The 17,745-nt window shown below is 41.2% G+C and overlaps 1 protein-coding gene across 2 annotated transcripts in view; it reads right to left on the bottom strand.

Annotated features, from left to right (window-relative positions):
* The window catches only part of PIWIL2 (piwi like RNA-mediated gene silencing 2), a 73,562-nt gene that overhangs the window by 41,159 nt on the left and 14,658 nt on the right, over positions 1-17,745 (bottom strand). For both annotated transcript variants that reach the window (XM_059393027.1, XM_059393038.1), the window contains exons 10-18: positions 13,554-13,742; positions 12,672-12,756; positions 11,871-11,960; positions 9,609-9,749; positions 6,033-6,146; positions 4,875-5,063; positions 1,723-1,824; positions 1,033-1,149; positions 361-449 (exon numbers count right to left, since the gene is read on the bottom strand). In XM_059393027.1, the coding sequence (XP_059249010.1) occupies positions 361-449; positions 1,033-1,149; positions 1,723-1,824; positions 4,875-5,063; positions 6,033-6,146; positions 9,609-9,749; positions 11,871-11,960; positions 12,672-12,756; positions 13,554-13,742 (1,116 nt within the window). The remainder of the gene's footprint in view (positions 1-360; positions 450-1,032; positions 1,150-1,722; positions 1,825-4,874; positions 5,064-6,032; positions 6,147-9,608; positions 9,750-11,870; positions 11,961-12,671; positions 12,757-13,553; positions 13,743-17,745) is intronic.

Raw genomic sequence — 17,745 nt, 5'->3', positions numbered from 1 at the left:
GCCCATAAGGTACTTTCACTTTCTAAATTTCTGTAGTTATCTGCATGAGCATGCCTTGTTTTTACAATCAGAACAAACAAAAAAAAATTCCTCATTCCTGGGGGAAAAATCCACTAAGACATAGCCCCCATTTTGAAGATGATTACACCACAGCCAGGGGAACAAACTTACAGATCTGACAAATCTGGTAAATAGACTAGATAAACTAATAGGAAGATAAGGGAGGGAAAAGTTAAGTATACTTTTATAAAGTATACTTTTACTAAAATACAAAATATTAGAAAGCATTCCCTGGATTTATAGTAAGACTGGCATCAAAATGAGGTAACCGAACAAAATGGCATTATAAGTAGTACTTACAGATTGATGCTTGCAACGAAGCCAACCACAGATCGCATGCCTCGGCTAGGATCATGGTAAACATCCATCCCAATCACCATTAATTGTTTCTGGGTTAGAAAACAAAAAACAGACCCCAAACAACAAGCAATCCATCACCCCATCTTTTTGTTATCTGTACCCCAAAAGCAACATATGAAAATAAGTTCTGGGAAAGGAAGAGAAAGACTGATATCAACTTGACATTTTTTTAAACACTATGAACAAGTCAGAGATCTAGAACAGGATCACCACACTTCTTCTGTAAAGGATTAAACAGTAAATACCATTGGGCTCTGTGAGCTACACAGTCTCTGCAGGAACTCTTCAGTTCCATCTGTTGTTACAGTATGAGAGCAGCCGTAGCTAGTCTATAGAGAAGTATGGTTGTATTCCAATAAAACTGCACTTAAAGACACTGAAAATGGATTTTCAAATAATTTTCACGTGTCAGGAAATATTAGTCTTATTTTTATTGGTTTCAACTGTTTAGATTTATAAAAACCATTCTCAGCCTGTAGGCTATACCAAATCAGGCTATGAACCGTTTAGACTACTAAGCATGGAAAATAAAGATAACTCTATGAGGAAAACAACTAGGTAGGAGTCTCTGGAGAGCTAAATTGAATGAAGACACATCTCAGCATCACTCACCAGAGGAATATCCACTCCCCAGAGCTCACCACCCAATTTACAATTAATCTGAAGTAAAATTTTCTGGGCCACACTCCGAAGCCTGGTTGGCTGACCAATGGTTCGGACATTGATGACCTATAACAAAGGGGTGTGGGGAAAGAGGACACTATCAGCTTGTCAGACGATGAAAACAGGCCTAAAGTAAACACTACATTTGTTGAGGAAACCCCAATTAGCAGATAATATACTTTGACTAGTTCTAATTCTAGGATTTCTAGGCAAGCATTGAACTCACACATACACACTCCCCACAAACACAAAACAAAACACAAAACAAAACAATAAACAACCAAAAAACAAAAACTTTCAAAAAATCTCATACAGAGTAATTTTCTTTAAACCTACTAAGGAAAAACAGCTTTCCCCTTTCAGAGTGAAGCCTATACTCTCAGAACCCAGTCATGTGAAACCACTCAGCAGGTCACCCACTGAACCAGCAAGAGTAACTCATTTGGGAACATGAAGGCAGCATTTACAAAGAGCATCTGCTTTTAACCAGGTTCTAATAAGGGGAATGTTCCACCAGACAGTATACACACATGGCTTCTAATAGTTACTTCAGTCTTTTTGAACACCTGTATCCCTCTTTTCAAAGCCTCAAGGAAGGCTAGAGTTTCCATCTGTGCCTCCTGCCCAGCTCCCACTCACCTGTGAGGGCACAGGAGCCTGCACACAGCACAGCTTTTTAATGGCCCCATAGAGATCGTCACGTGTGCCCATGATGATGCAAACAACCATCTGTATCTTCCCCTTGAGGAGATAAAGTACATAAGTCAGGCTTTGAAACTCTCAGGGCACCTTGTTGGGGCTCCAGCTGGGGGCAGTCTAAGAGCCTGCAAAGTCGTGGGACCTTTAAGGCAGAAGAGGACTGAAACAAAGACGGTAGACATTCCAACCCCAAACAGGTCTTTGAACCTTTGCTGGGTTCAGGGCTTCTTTGCACAGATATGGAATATGATATCATAAATTATCTAGACGTCTTTCTAGACGCCAACTGACGTCTTTCTTAGGACACTTAAGATGCCTGGAAAAGGCAGGCTTGAAAATTTGGAAGGGTTACTTAGTTGCTGCTTTCAATTCCCTATATTGCTTTTTACCATTCTCTTCAGTAAACTAACCACCTTATTACATTCATACCACAAAACTGAGGAAACATGGAGTACAATACCACAAGAAACTATTAGGAGCCGAACACAAACAAATGAAGCTACAGCTAAATCCGTAAGTGGCTCTACCTTACTCTCTGGTTACAAGATAGAATAGTATCACCCCCAGAGTATCTCATACAAGCATCCTTGACCCCTTACTGTTTAATAAGAGTTCCAACACTGGAGGGGCGCCTGGGTGGCTCAGTGTCTGCCTTTGGCTCAGGTCAGGATTCCACGGTCCTGGGTTTGAGCCCCACATCGGGCTCCCTGTTCATCGGGAAGCCTGCTTCTCCCTCTCCCACTCCCCCTCCTTATAATCCCTCTCTTGCTGTCTCTCTCTGTCAAATAAATGAATAAAATCTTCTTTCCAACATTGGAAACACAGGACCTTTCAAAGTCTGAATAAAGAAAAGTGAAATGAAGGTGAAAGTGAAATGAAGGTGCTAATCCTTTATGCCAGAAAGAGCTACTAATGGCAAATCAATAGTATATTATTCCAAATCAAGATTAGTGTTAGATTAAGACCTCTCTGAGGGATGCCTGGGTGGCTCAGTCCGTTAAGTGCCTGCCTTTAGCTCGAGTTACGATCCCAGGGTTCTGGGATCAAGTTCCACATCCAGTTCCTTGCTCAGCGGGGAGCCTGCTTCTCCCTCTGCATGCCTCTCCCCTTGCTTGTGCTTGCATGCACATGTTCTCTCTATGACAAATAAATAAGCAAAATCTTAAAAAACAAAAAACAAAAAACAAAAATAAACCTCTCTAAGGACGCATTCTAGTAATCACATCAAAGAACTTCCAAAGTCACAGAGAACACAGGCTGCACACTGGGAGCCTATGGCCTGGACCTACCAAACATGTAGCTTTTTAGTCCCTACAGTGACTTACATGTGTTGTTTTTATTAATACTTTTTACATTTTATTATTATTATTATTATTTAAGATTTTATTTATTCGTTTGACAGAGAGAGACACAGCGGGAGAGGGAACACAGGCAGGGAAGTGGGAAAGGGAGAAGCAGGCTTCCCGCTGAGCAGAAAGCCTGATGTGGGGCTCAGTCCCAGGACTCTGGGATCACAATCTGAGCTAAAGGCAGACGGTCAATGACTGAGTCACCCATGTGCCCCTATCATTTTTTTTTTTTAAACATGGAAGAATCTTTTTTTTTTTTTTAAGATTTTATTTATTTATTTGCCAGAGACAGAGGGAGAGAGAGCGAGCACAGGCAGACAAAGAGGCAGGCAGAGGCAGAGGGAGAAGCAGGCTCCCTGCCGAGCAAGGAGCCCGATGTGGGACTCGATCCCAGGACCCTGGGATCATGACCTGAGCCGAAGGCAGCTGCTTAACCAACTGAGCCACCCAGGCGTCCCTCATTTTTTTTTTTCTAAGTAGGCTCCATGCCCAGTGTGGGGCCTGAACTCATGACCCCGAGATCAAGAGTCACATGCTCTACCAACTGAGCCAGCCAGGTACATCCCTCCCTTTTTAAACTAATATTTAAATATAAGGAAGGGCACATACACACAAATCCAGATTTTCTTGCTTCTACTGAAAAAGGAGTAAATTAAAAATTAATTTGATAATGCTGTGCTTTTATAAGCAGTCATAGGGTTTACTCTCTTTAGTTCACTACAATCCCCTCCCAGCTCACTTCATTTGCATTATTCACCTGGCTGCCGCAGACATCTGAGTTTGAGACCCCTAATAAATAATACAACAGCATGCCCTGAAGACAACAGAGACAAGACCAATTATGAGTTAAGTTTGGTAAACGTGATGAATGACCATCATATCCATGCTGCACGAAAACTGATAGCAGTATACTCTCCTAAAGAGAACGTGGCAAGCGGTGTGATGGGGGAGCTGAGGTAGTACACTGGGTTATTCTTTTGAAAATAGAGCAGAATTATCAATGATCAGGTGTAGGGAGAGGCCACACCAGACTATAAGCCTGGGAAACTAGGAAGAAATTACAAAGAGAGACAGAACACAAGGGTGGTGCTGTGAGTGATAACCTAGAGCGGGGAGGGGAGGGGGATAAGAGAGATCCCAAGACAATCTCATTCCAGTACTGATCTCCCAAGAATGGACTCTTCCAGTCAAAGACTAACTACTTTTGTTGAGGGCCCTCCTTAAGCTTCTTCCTCTGTTTTATGTACAAACAGGTAAGAACTGTAGGCCTGAACTACTGAGTTACGAGTACTGTGACTTGCTCAGCTCCAGTGGTCCTGAACAGCTGTCAGGACTGAGCTGATGGCCAGGCGCCAAGTTCATTGCCAGAGCAATTCAAATCTTAAGCCAGACCAGATTGTGACAGCTAAATACTGAATCGTGCAAAATGGCACTGGGCCCAAAAAGTTGCTTTCTGAGCACAACATGTTCTATATAGATAACGAACTAAAGTTAAGTTAGCTATTCGTCTATTATGTGAAAAAAGAACACAAGAGTGAGGCTGCCAACATAGAATGAGAGCAGCAGAATTAACCAAAGGGCATAAAGACTACTTAGTTCATTATTTCATGTGTACATGAGTAACAAACTGGTTTCTGGGCATCAAAAACAGTAGACTGACAACCAAGATCATTTAAAATCAAGTGTTCAAGTATTTTAAAACAGGCATTCTATAAATACACTCAAATTAAATTAATTTATTACCTCAACTCCTAGCATGGATTGAATGGTTCTGACATAGGTTTCTATTCGATCATCCTTTAGTTCAACCCAGGCTGGTGGACTCATGCGCATACCAATGGGGCCAGCTATCTTCTCCAACATGTTAACCAGTTCTCGGGCCTGATCCATTGCTCTCTTTGGGTAAAACAGTGCCCAGAAATGCATGGGGACCTAGGAATAACCACAAGCTATTTTTAGTACTTCTCATAACTTAGACACTCCAGAGTCACACCCAGGAGGTATTATTCTAGAGAATAAATCACTTATAACTCTCTCCGCTTGAATCTTTTCTAATTCCTGTAACTAACACAGATGTATACAATTAAGTAAATGGGGGACGACTTTCACAGTGGAATAGTATGCAACAAGGAGAATGAAAGACCTACAACTATATCTAACAATATGGATGAAACTCACCAATCAGGGCTGAAGAAATTAAGCCAGACATAAAAGAATATATACTGTATGGTTTCACGTATACATCAAGTACAAAAAGCAACTGAAATGAATCTATGCTGTGACTCCTCATATCGTTTTTAAGGGTGAGAGGTAGGTAGTAACAAGGAGCAGAAGGGATGGCTTCTGGGTCATTGGTAAAGTTCTCTTTCTTAACCCTTGCTGTGGATTCTATAGGTTTATGAACCTTTGAAAATTCCTCAAACTTACACTTGTAAATATACTTTTTCTTTAAACATATTTCAATAAAAAGTTTTAGAAACAGATGTGTGTACTTTATGCATGGCTCAAAAACATTTAAAAATAATTATATACCATTTTGTTCTTTGGTTCCCTTGGTGGGGGCTGTTTTAATTACACTTCTTTCATGGATAAAAACATCCTTCCCCAGGGAAAAGCGGGGGAAGATAAAGGAACATAAAAGGGAGAATGGGTAATCGGCTGGCACTGTATGAGTTACCATAGCAATCTATTTCCTTTTCCTAAGTCTATAGCCAACCAAAGTGCTTACCTCTAACAATTCATCAATTTGCTGTATTTGAAGGACCCATTTAGTAGATAATGCAGGATAGGAATTCAGGTGGTATTCTCCCTCCAAAAGAAGACACCCAATCCTTCCTGCTTCCTAATTTCCATACTTATAGGAATACTGGTCCTCTCTTCACCACCTCAAAAGTCACTTACAGTTAAGATGGAAAGGTCCCTGGTTACTTCCTTAATCCAGTTTAGTTCCTGAGATGTGATAAATGAAGTATTTCTTAAGTTAATTCTTTCCATTGGGAGAACACGTCCTTCGATCTAAATACAAAACAAAGTACCCATGACATGAGCCATCTGCAAACACTATTTAAGGAAAGAACAACGATACTGTTCTCTCTTGGGCCTGGTCAACTCCACTATGTAAACCTGTCCAGGTTATAACCTCTGAGAATGGCACAAAAATGAAACTGCAGCAGTGAGTCTAGGCTAATAAAACCCTGGACAAATACAGGTAAAATTTTTATAGGTATGGCTCTTTAATTATTGAAGCTTCCAACATGGTCTCCCAAGAAAGGGATTAGAAAGCACTGCCTCTTTAGAAGTAGAGAACGCCTGTAAAATAACTACATTTCAAGATAAATAGTAAAATAATTTTTAAAAATATTTTAAGGGACAAACTTAAGTAAAATTTCTTAATAAGGCTGAATATAAACTATTACCCTTTTAAAATGAAAAAACAAAGGAAAATGCATAAATATAATGAAAGAACAAATTACCATTAAGAATAAGTCAATCAAATCTAAATATCCAAAACCAGGAAAATAATTGATATAACAACATGAACGGACTATTTTGCAATCATTAAAACCACTTTCCATCTAATATAATCCTGTTTTTACAAAAAATAAATAGTAATATATGCATCAATAAAAACTGAATGAGTCTATATTTAGTGGTGATTATCTCTGTGGATATGTAATTATAAAGGATTTTTACTTTCTATGATCTCTACCATTTGTTTATTAAAATTACCAAATACTGGGGCTCCTGGATGTCTCAGTTGGTTAAACACCTAACTTTTGATTTTGGTTCAGGTCATGATCTCGGGGTTATGAGATGGAGTCCCATGTCAGGTTCTATGCTCAGCAAGCAGTCTACTTGAAATTCTTTTCCTTCTCCCTTCTGCCTCCCCCGCCCCCCCGATTCTTGCAGATGTGCTCTCTTTTTCTCTCACTCTTGCTCTCTCAAATAAATCAATCTTTAAAAATTACTTATTTTATCTATAACCAAAAGAATGTAATGAGTTTATTAACATAAGTAAAAATTTCCATATTAGCAAGAAAAAAGAATCAAACTCATGATATGAAAGTAAATTTTTAAACCTTTTTAGAAGGCCATTGGCAATATACAACAAAAGTACTAAAAACATAAATGTCCTCTGACATTTCCACATCCATAAATCTATGAAAATAAACAACATTACAAAGACTTAGTTACAAGGTTGTTAACTGAGTAACTACTTCTAATTAAAAAATATTAAATTCTGGGGCACCTGGGTGGCTCAGTGGGTTAAGCCTCTGCCTTCGACTCAGGTCATGGTCTCAGGGTCCTGGGATCAAGCCCCACATGGGGCTCTCTGCTTAGCGGGGAGCCTGCTTCCTCCTCTCTCTCTGCCTGCCTCCCTGCCTACTTGTGATGTCTATGTCAAATAAATAAAATCTTTTAAAAAAAATACTAAATTCGTGGGGCACCTGGGTAACTCAGTCAGTTAAGCAGATGCTTAAGCAGGGGTGCCTGGGTGGCTCAGTGGGTTAAAGCTTCTGCCTTTGGCTCAGGTCATGATCCCAGGGTCCTGGGATGGAGCCCTGATTCGGGCTCTCTGCTGAGCAGAGAGCCTGCTCCCCGCCCCCACTCTGCCTGCCTCTCTGCCTACTTGTGATCTGTCAAATAAATAAATAAAATCTTAAAAAAAAAAAAAAAAAAAAGCATCTGCCTTCAGCTCAGGTCATGATACCACGGTCCTGGGATCAAGCCCCGCATCAGGCTCCCTGCTCAGCAGGGAGCCTACTTCTCCCTCTCCCTCTGCCTGCCACTCTGCCTGCTTGTGCTCTCTCTGTCAAATAAATGAATAAAGTCTTTGAAAAAATACTAAATTCAATTTTATTTATTTTTTTAAAAGATTTTTAAAATTTATTTGACAGATCACAAGTAGGCAAAGAGAGGCAGGCAGAGAGAGAGAGAGAGGAGGAGGCAGGCTCCCTGCTGAGCAGAGAGCCCAATTCGGGACTTGATCCCAGGACCCTGAGATCATGACCTGAGCCGAAGGCAATGGCTTAACCCACTGAGCCACCCAGGCGCCCTATATTGAAGTATCTTTCATATGTATCTAAAATAAATTACTGAGATATCATCTTTGGATGATGAAATTACTCATGTTTTTATTTCTTTCTTTACTTTTTGTAAGGTTTCAACATTTTCCTTATTGACTATCCATTACTTTTATTTAAAAAAAAAAAGAAAATTTTAACAAGGAGTCAATTAAGAGTGTAGGAGAACTAGAGAAGAGACAGAATTAATTATTTTGGTATGATCTCAAAAGAAAGGTGAAAAGTAGTATTAACTAACGTTTACTGAGCACTTGCTATGTGTCACATATGATGCTGAAAATGTTACCATTTAAATTCTTACAACTCAATTATCATCCTCATTTTACAGATAAACTAAGAGATGCTAAGCAATTTGCTCAAAGTAACTACGATGGCAAGTGGTAAAACTGAGATTCAAAGCCAAATAAGCAGATACTGAAGGCCAAGAACTCTGCCACCATCTCTCACACTGCCTCTGCCCTATGGATCATGCCACACAAAATACAACACAGGAGGCTCAGGCAAAATGCAGGCAGAAAGAGCCATAAGAATATCAGAATGGTGCAAGTCCAAAACTCTCTATGCCTATAGAAAGAATGTCAATAGCATATTGAAAGAATCACAATTATTCGAAAAGAAAAAAAAAACTTGGAGGAAAAAAAAGGACATACAGAACCTTAAGAATTATTTGGATTGGAAAACTGAAAATGAGGTAATTTTTTAAATAAAGATTTATTTTTTTATTTTACTGAGTGGGAGAGTGCATGTGAGCATGGGGATGGAGACAGGGAGAGGGAGAGAGAGAATGCCAAGCAGAATTCCTGCTGAGAGTGGAGCCCAGCATGGGGCTCGATCTCACAACCTTGAGATCATGACCTGAGCCAAAATCAAGAGTTAGGGACGCCTAGGCAGCTCAATCGTTGGGCGTCTGCTCAGCTCCAGTTGTGATCCCAGGGTCCTGGGCTGGAGCTCCACATCAGGCTCCCTGCTCAGAGGGAGGCCTGCTTCTCCCTCTCCTACTCTGCCTGCTTGTATTCCTTCCTTCGCTGTGTCTCTCTCTGTCAAATTAAACAAAATCTTTAAAAAACAAAACAAAACAAGAGCCAGAAAATGCTTAACCAACTGTCACCCAGGCACCCAAAAATGAGGTAAATTTTAAGTCAATATTCCTTTTACTATCTATCTGACTGAAAATTAACAGCTCAAATCTCTGCAAAATATGGAAGAAAAATCTCTAACAGATACTAACAAATTAAGAGAAGAAAATTCAAATATTGTGGCTAGGACCCCCCCCCCAAAATATAATAGAGCAAAACGCCAAAACAGAGACCAGATAGGAAGCTATCACCCACTTTCACTACGCTCTTAAAATCACTGATGAACACTGTTTCCTGTCTGACTACATCCAGTTTACCTTATGTACATCCTTCTGAAGGCAGAGTCCCCAGCGTGTCAATTCATTGCTGGCTGTTTCATTTTTTGAAATTCTCTGCAGCAAGCATTCCAGAGCATTATGGTGTTGTTTGGGGCTCAAGTTGATCTGCTGGGTCAAATCCTAAATAGATTTAAAATGCAGATAATAACTTCTAAGTATTAGTTTCTCCAATATGAAATTAAACCCCAATATGTCTAAAACATTTCCAAAAGAAAACATCCTTTCCACTGAAATGGGAGACTTTTTTTTTTTTAAGATTTTATTTATTTATTTGACAGACAGAGATCACAAGTAGGCAGAGAAGCAGGCAGAGAGAGAGAGGGGAAAGCAGGCTCCACACTGAGCAGAGAGCTGGACTTGGGGCTCGATCCCAGGACCCTGAGATCATGACCTGAGCCGAAGGCAGTGGCTTAACCCACTGAGCCACCCAGGCGCCCCTGGAAGACATTTTTAAATACTCCAAAGATTTTAAAATAAATATCTCTCAAGAATGTGAAGGAAGTGCAGGGTTAAAATTTTAATCATAGGGTGGCTCAGTCGGTTAAGCAACTGCCTTCAGCTGGGGTCATCATCCCAGAATCCTGGGACTGAGTTCCACATCGGGCTTCCTGCTCAGCAGTGGGTCTGCTTCTCTGCCCCTCCCCAGCCTGGTGATTTCTTTCTCTTTCACTCTCTCTCTCCCTCTCTCTTGCTTGTGCGTACTCACCCTCCCTCTCAAATAAATAAATAATCATAAAAAATTAATCATAAAATAATTTAAAATGCTATGGTTTCTTTCTCCCATGAGACCGCTAAATCTTACCTCTTTCTCAAAGCCACGTTCTGAATTTAAAATTCCTAAAATAATTCAGGGGCACCTGGGTGGCTCAGTGAGTTCATCTACCTTTGGCTCGGCTCAGGTCATAACCCCAGGATCTGGGGTCCAGCCCTGCGCGGAGGCTCCTGCTCAGTGGGGAGTCTGCTTTTCCTTTGCCCTTTCCCTGCTCCTGCTCTCCCTCTCTCTCTCCCCCAAATGAATAAAATCTTTAAAAATTTTTCTTAAGAAATTCTATGAAACAGGGGCAAAGGGGGCTTGATTACATCTATTTAATATTTGGGGAAAATAGGGGGAAAAATGTCCTGTGCCAGGCAGAGACAAACAAAACAGAATGGAAAACCAGATCCAATCTTAAACTTCATGTGATACCACTACTATATTTAATGTTATCATAAGACATTTTTTTGCTTAGTGTTTGGTCCATAATTTGTGCTTTCTAAATGTTACCGTTAAATGAAGACCCAAAGGTGTATATGAAGATTCTGAAGCACATATGTGAGTTCTTTATTCTTCTGGGACCAAAGAACTATACAGTTGTTGTTCCCTGTGAGGCAGTCATTACCACCTGTCTGCAGGGCGGTACAGAGAACTCTGTGATCATGAAGTCATTAGGTGACTGAGTGTTGTAAAGAAGGAGCCTTGACCTACATGCTGAATGCAGAAGGATCAAAGGTAAACATGAAAGACATCTCTTACAGGAATGCTAAGCTTCACTTCGGGCTCTTTATGATGTTACTGAAAACAGTCTGTGGCATCGTTGATAGGCAGGGTCCGAGGGTAACAGACATGCACTGGGAGAGTGAGATAACACAGGAGCTCAGGTGTGGAAAGCCCCACGCACTGCAGAAAGACTGGAGGTGAAGTGCTTGAGTGCCAGACTCATGCTGCTGCCCATGTCTGAGCTGCTCAGCTATTTCCTACAGGGACTCAGCCCAACACCTCCTGGATACTCCACACCCCACACCATAACCTTCTATCCTTTTACCCCAGTCTCTGACTTGTTAATTATTCCTTGCTACATTATCTCCCCCACCCTTTTAAATAGACTGAAGGCTTTTAAGAATGCTAGAAAAATTCAGTGCTATCAAAGAACCTCACTTATGATCATATGACCAGTTTACAGTCATCCATCTGATTGGTGGGAGTGAAAACAGAATTACTTGTTTCCTTTTACCTCATGATCTGGCACTCCACTGTTTTTTGTATGTTTTTGAGTAATTTTCAGAAGGTAGCTCCGATCAGCTATTTCACAGTGTGTGGGAAGGGACATGGAACATGTTTGGCAGAGAGAACTGGAGTCTGGAAAAACAGACCTGCTCAGGTGATGACATAAGCCTGCCCAGGTCTAGCTCCATTCAGGACATAAGCCTAGACATAAGCCTAGCCCAGGTCTAGGCCTTCCATTCAACACGGGCATTTCTCACCTTCATGGCTCTGAAGTCCTTCTTCATCTTCTCAGGGATTCCAGTCATGAATGAAAGCTCAGGCAGCAGTAGGATTTCACCTTTTAGCAGCTTTGAGGAGAGAATGGAGAGGAAAAATAAGGCAGTAAAGACGGTCTTGTTCCTCTGACCCCACAAGACATGCCCAGAGCTGGGCCAGCAAGGACATAACCGGCACAATAAGGAACATAAAATCCCAGAAAAGAGGGCAGTAAAACACTACAAGTATTTTACCCTTTTCTCCTCAGTCACTATACTCACAGATTGTTCACAACATAGTCTGCTGTATTAGGTAAAAGGGAAAGTGTTGAAATGGTCAAAAAAAAAAAAGGGAAAAACTAGGGGAAAAAAAACCAACCAACCAACCTCCCTCTTGGGCCTCCAGGCAAGCTAAGGCAATACATCCCATCCAGTTGGGGTCTCCAGATCTTATCTTAGCTGGCTGATCTTCAGCCTTCTCACTTAAGACAGAAGAGTCAGTGTCAAGGCACTTTCCCTGTCTCTGGTCCCTGTTACCTGTCTAAAACTTCCCTAATAGATCCAGTGTTTTAATCTTTAGCAGAAAATTCTTCTTATTCCTTAGGCTACCTTGCTCATATGGATAATTAGGTTTTCCTTAGGCAGACATCAAAAGCAAATCCTACCACATGAAGTAACACTACTGGCTAGATGAGACAGCCCTGCAGAGTCTTTCCCAATCACATCGTAACACTGCTCCCCGGCTCCCAGCACCATGGATGAGAGCTTAAGCTAGAAGTGCCAATCTGACACCTCTCCACTCACCATCCCTTGGTTATTCTGTCTCTCACTGGGCCTGTGGATCAGCAGTGGCTGGTCCTCTTCCTTAATCGTGATCCCATAGTTTTTGCTAGAGCAGGACAGAGGCAGGAAAACATTTCAGAAGCAGCATCCCTGCTCTATGGCAACACAGTCTGGGTCTCTTAATCAGCACTGGTGTACGCAATTTGCATAATACCCTTGTCAAGGATCCAACAGAAACTCCTTATAGCATATTTATAACGAAAAAGCAGACTCAAGTTAACACTGCAATGAAATGGAGGAGAAATCATCTTAAAGGTCCAGGGAAAAATATGCTTGAAACTGCATCAGGTTGGAGTGCCTGACTGGTTCAGCCAGTTAAGCATCCAGCTCAGGTCATGATCTCGGGGCTGTGGGATGGAGCCCCAAACAGGCTCTATGCAGTCTACTTGGGGTTCTCTCTCTCTACTCCTCTCCCCCTGCTCATGTGCACTTCCCCCCACCCTCAAATAAATAAATCTTTAAAAAAAACACAAAAAACAAAAAACTGCATCACACTGAAAGGCTTGGACAACTGGAAAGGCAAAATGATAGTCAAATGATTAAAACGTGAATTTAATCTTTCCAACCAGACTTCTACCTAAACCAACAAAAGAAATAAAATTCAAAACCCTGGTATTAATTTATAAAGGAACTTCCAAAATTACTAAAACAAATGAAACTGTAAGGGTAGCATATCCAAGTGAAATCCCACAAATAAGCTCATTTAATCTAAGGTGTATTACCAATCCAATTATTTTAAAAGTGTCCCAGTGTAAGCTACTAGGGAACTCAATATCCTGCTACAGAATGGTAGACTACATCCCACACCCACCCAAAGGCCCAAGCCCAGTCTCTTCTTTCCACCTGTAGTATTCCAAGAATGTGATCTCCTTCCCGTCAGACATTGTGAAGCTATCTTTTGGTGTCTTATTCCAATCCACGTCATCAATACGATAGGTACGATTGTTGTATCGGGTTATAACAATATTGCCAACCAGAAGCTTAGTGCACTCATTCTGGAAGTTTTCTTTGTTCTGCTGATACATGGCATGCCTTTGGAAAGAGACAAAAGACTTTTGAATCATATCTGTATACAGAGAGCACAATGAAAAGGATGGGGGATGCAAAAAAAGTGCTTCAGGGATATATCACAGCTCACTGCATTAGAAGGCTCCAGTTGTCTTTTTTAAGAGATAAGACTCTCATCTCTTTTCAACACTACCAAAAAAACTCAAAATCAATAAAAAATAGTGAAAAGAGGGGCACCTGAGTGGCTCAGTCGGTTAAACATCTGCCTTCAGCTCAGGTCATGATCCCAGATCCTGGGAATGACCCCTGTGTCAGAGTCCCCGCTCAACAGAGAGTCCGCTTCTCCCTCTACTGCTCTCTCTGCCCCTCCCCTGCTCTCTCTCTCTTTCAAATAAATAATCTTTCAAAAAATAGTGAACAAATAAAAGTAAAATTAAAAACAGTAACTAGAAATTAATAACATTCAGTTTGCCTTCAAATAAGGTACTTTAATCATCAAAATAATGATTTAGTATTACCATTATTAGGGTAGTCTACGGAAGGACAACAAAACATTCTCTAAACTATATTTGCCCTTTTGAGCTAATGGAAGGGATTATCAATACCTATCATTAGACAGCACTTCAGCTGAAGATGCTGAAGATGTCGATGAACAGACTCACCGCAGATAAATGTACCCTCACAGTAACCTCTAAACAGTGCTGTGAACAAGTCAACATAGGAAACTCGCAGAAAGCATGTTTGAATATGCCCAGGGATTCAAGGAACGTTTACAGAAGCAGCTGATGCTTGAAGGAGCAATCTGCCAAGCAGAAACGCCAGGGCAGAGGAATGAGTGAAACTCCAGGGAGAGGCAGCAGTAGTATGCAGGGCATAAGTGGGGATCTGGGGAGATGGGGAGGGCAAGGAGGCTGAGAAGGGACAGAAGATGGTAAGCACAGGCTGAAGACAGGCAGGGACCAGATGTAAATGTCCTTTAAGTCAAGGATCAGAGCTTGAACTTTTTTCTGAGTCAGTATCATCCAGGGCAGATTCTTCAGAAACACTGGTCCCTTGAGAGGTTGTGAGGAGGTGTGAAAAAGGTTCCACAATCAAAAAAGTGGAGTCCATTGTGCAAGTTATAAGCCATTCAGAGACTCACAACAGCCATAAGCACCTCAGACTGCTAAAGAAACATATTTACCTTTATTTACCCCCAATGTATTTAACCACAGATTCTTCTCACCGTTTTCCTTTTAACCTCACTGAATGAACATTTATTGCCATCCTGGGCAATTAGTACCCTGCAGAACTTGACTTGAAAAACCATCTCAGAGTTTAAGCAGTTCAACCCTGACAACAGACCCTGGAGGTGAATCTTGTGTCTTTCACTTACTAACCTCAACTCATAGAGTTGAGGGAATGCAATGACTTCATAAACGTGAAGCACCAAGAACTGTGCCTAGCACAGAAAACAGAACTGTGGGTTTGCAAATATCATCTCCATCATTGTCTTAGTGCCTGATACATGCCAGATGCAGTGTGTGTGTGTGTGTGCACACACACACATCCATATGCATGCATATGCATGTGGGGGTGCGCCCTTCTCTCTGCAGGTCCAATACAGAGGAGAGACAGCTATAAAGATAGTTCACTTCAGGGGAGCCTCAGTGGCTCAAGTTGGTTAAGACTCTGACTCTTCATTTTGGTTCAGGTCATGATCTCAGGGTCATGAGATCAAGCCTGGTGTCAGACTCTGTGCTGGGCATGGACCCTGCTTAAGTCTCTCTCTTTCTCCCTCTCCCTCCCACCACTTGTGTGCTCTCTGTCTCAAAAAAATGTAGGTTAGCTATATATATGTAGTTGTGAAAGTCAAAAGCAACCACTAGTATAGAATCCATATTCAAACACTTTTTATTATTATTTTTTTAAAGATTTATTTATTTTTTTATTTGACAGACAGAGATCACAAGTAGGCAGAGAGGCAGGCAGAGAGAGAGAAGGAAGCAGGCTCCCTACTGAGCAGAGAGCCCAATGTGGGGCTCGATCCCAGGACCCTGGGATCATGACCCGAGCCGAAGGCAGAGTCTCTAACCCACTGAGCCACCCAGGCACCCCTCAAACTTTTTAACTTGTAATTTCTTTTTAGAACTCTTATTGAGTATTTATGTTTTGTTTTGTTTTTAAGATTTTATTTATTTGACAGAGAGAGAGAGCACAAGTAGGCAGAAAGGCAGGCTGAGGGGGAGGGGGAAAGAGGCTCCCCAGCAAGCAGAGAGCCCTATGTGGGGCACCATCCCAGGACCCTGAGATCATGACCTGAGCCAAAGGCAGAGGCTTAACACAATGAGCCATCCAGGCGCCGCTTAATGACAGTTTTTAATATTCTCTCACCAAATCCCTTTCCCTTAATCACTGTCTTTTGCATCAGTAAAGGCAGGAGGCTGACATGGGAGGAAGAAAGCACAATGAAGAAAAAAACTAAAAAGGGACTGAGGAACACAGCAGACAACAATATAGGTCTATGTCTTGTTACTACAATATTCAACATTGAAAAGTAGATAAAAATCCATGTTTCTTAACTGCAACTATTTCACTTTGACTTCTATACTGGGATTGAAATAAAAAATTAAAATAAAAAAAATCATGCTGAAAAGAAGGCAAACCAAACAACAAACAACAAAAAATGAGTATATACCATATGATGCTACATATACAGAATTCTAGAAGATGGACACTAATTTCTAGTGGCAGAAAGCAGAACAGGGTTTGCTGCCTGTGATGGACAGAGAGAAACAAAGGTAGAAGGAAGTCTGAAAGAGATATGAGTAAATTTTATGCAGGCAATGGATATGCTCATTATCTTCGTTGTGAAATTACATTGGTATATAAGTAAGCTAAAACTCATCAAATTGTATACTTTGAATGTATGAGGTTTATTTTCTCAATTGTGCCTTTCTAAATCTGAAAAAAGAAAAAAAATTAACAGAATAAAAGATCTCAATGAGACTGAAATACAGATTAGGATTGAGTGTCCACTAATTACTAGTGGCATTTCAAGTTAGTGGGGGAAAAGGACCATTAAAAAAAGGGTAAGAGGGGAGCCTGGGAGTTATTTAAGTGTCTGCCTTTGACTCAGATCATGATATCAGTGTCCTGGGATCAGGTCCTGCATCAGGCTCCCTGCTCACCTGGGAGTCTACTTCTCTCTCTCCTTCTGCCATTCACTCCCACTTGTGCTCTATGGCTCTGTCAAACAAATAAAATCTTTTTTAAAAAAAGTTTTATTGAGGGACGCCTGGGTGGCTCAGTTGGTTAAGCAGCTGCCTTCGGCTCAGGTCATGATCCCAGCGTCCTGGGATCGAATCCCACATCGGGCTCCTTGCTCCGCAGGGAGCCTGCTTCTCCCTCTGACTCTGCCTGCCTCTCTGCCTGTGCTCGCTCTTGCTCTCTCTCTCTCTCTGACAAATAAATAAATAAAATCTTTAAAAAAAAAAAAAGTTTTATTGATTTATTTTAGAGAAAGAAAGAGAAAGCAGGAGGGAGAACATAAGCAGGAGGAAAAGGAGAGGGAGAAGCAGGCCTGCCCATGAGCAGGGAGCCTGATGCAATGCAGAGCTTGATCCTAGGCCCCTGATAACATGACCTGAGCTGAAGGCAGACGCTTAACAACTGATCCACACAGGTGCCCCCCAAAAAATGCTTGTTTAAAAAAGTGGATGAAAACTTGCTATCCATTTAAAAAATAAATTCTTCATCAATTTAACATTAACATGTAAGAAATTAAACAATAAAATCAGGTGAAAATGTGAACATTCATGTGTTCCTGGGAATTAAAAAATCACAAACTTTGTAAAAGATCTATTGTTTTGCAGCCATGGTAACAAGGAGCCATAAAATCCAGGTTTGTTTTCTTAAGATTTTATTAAATTCATCTGAGAAAGAGAGAATAAGCAGGGGGTGGTCCAGAGAGAGAGGGAGAGGCAAACTCCCTCCTGAGCAGGGAGCCCAACATGGGGCTCAATCCCAGGAGCCTGGGACCACAACC

This window comes from Mustela nigripes, chromosome 1, assembly GCF_022355385.1.
Source record: "Mustela nigripes isolate SB6536 chromosome 1, MUSNIG.SB6536, whole genome shotgun sequence".
NCBI classification, from domain to species: Eukaryota; Metazoa; Chordata; class Mammalia; order Carnivora; family Mustelidae; genus Mustela; species Mustela nigripes.
The sequence above is the reverse complement of the archived record's forward strand: the minus strand, read 5'-3'. Positions and strand labels throughout refer to the sequence as shown.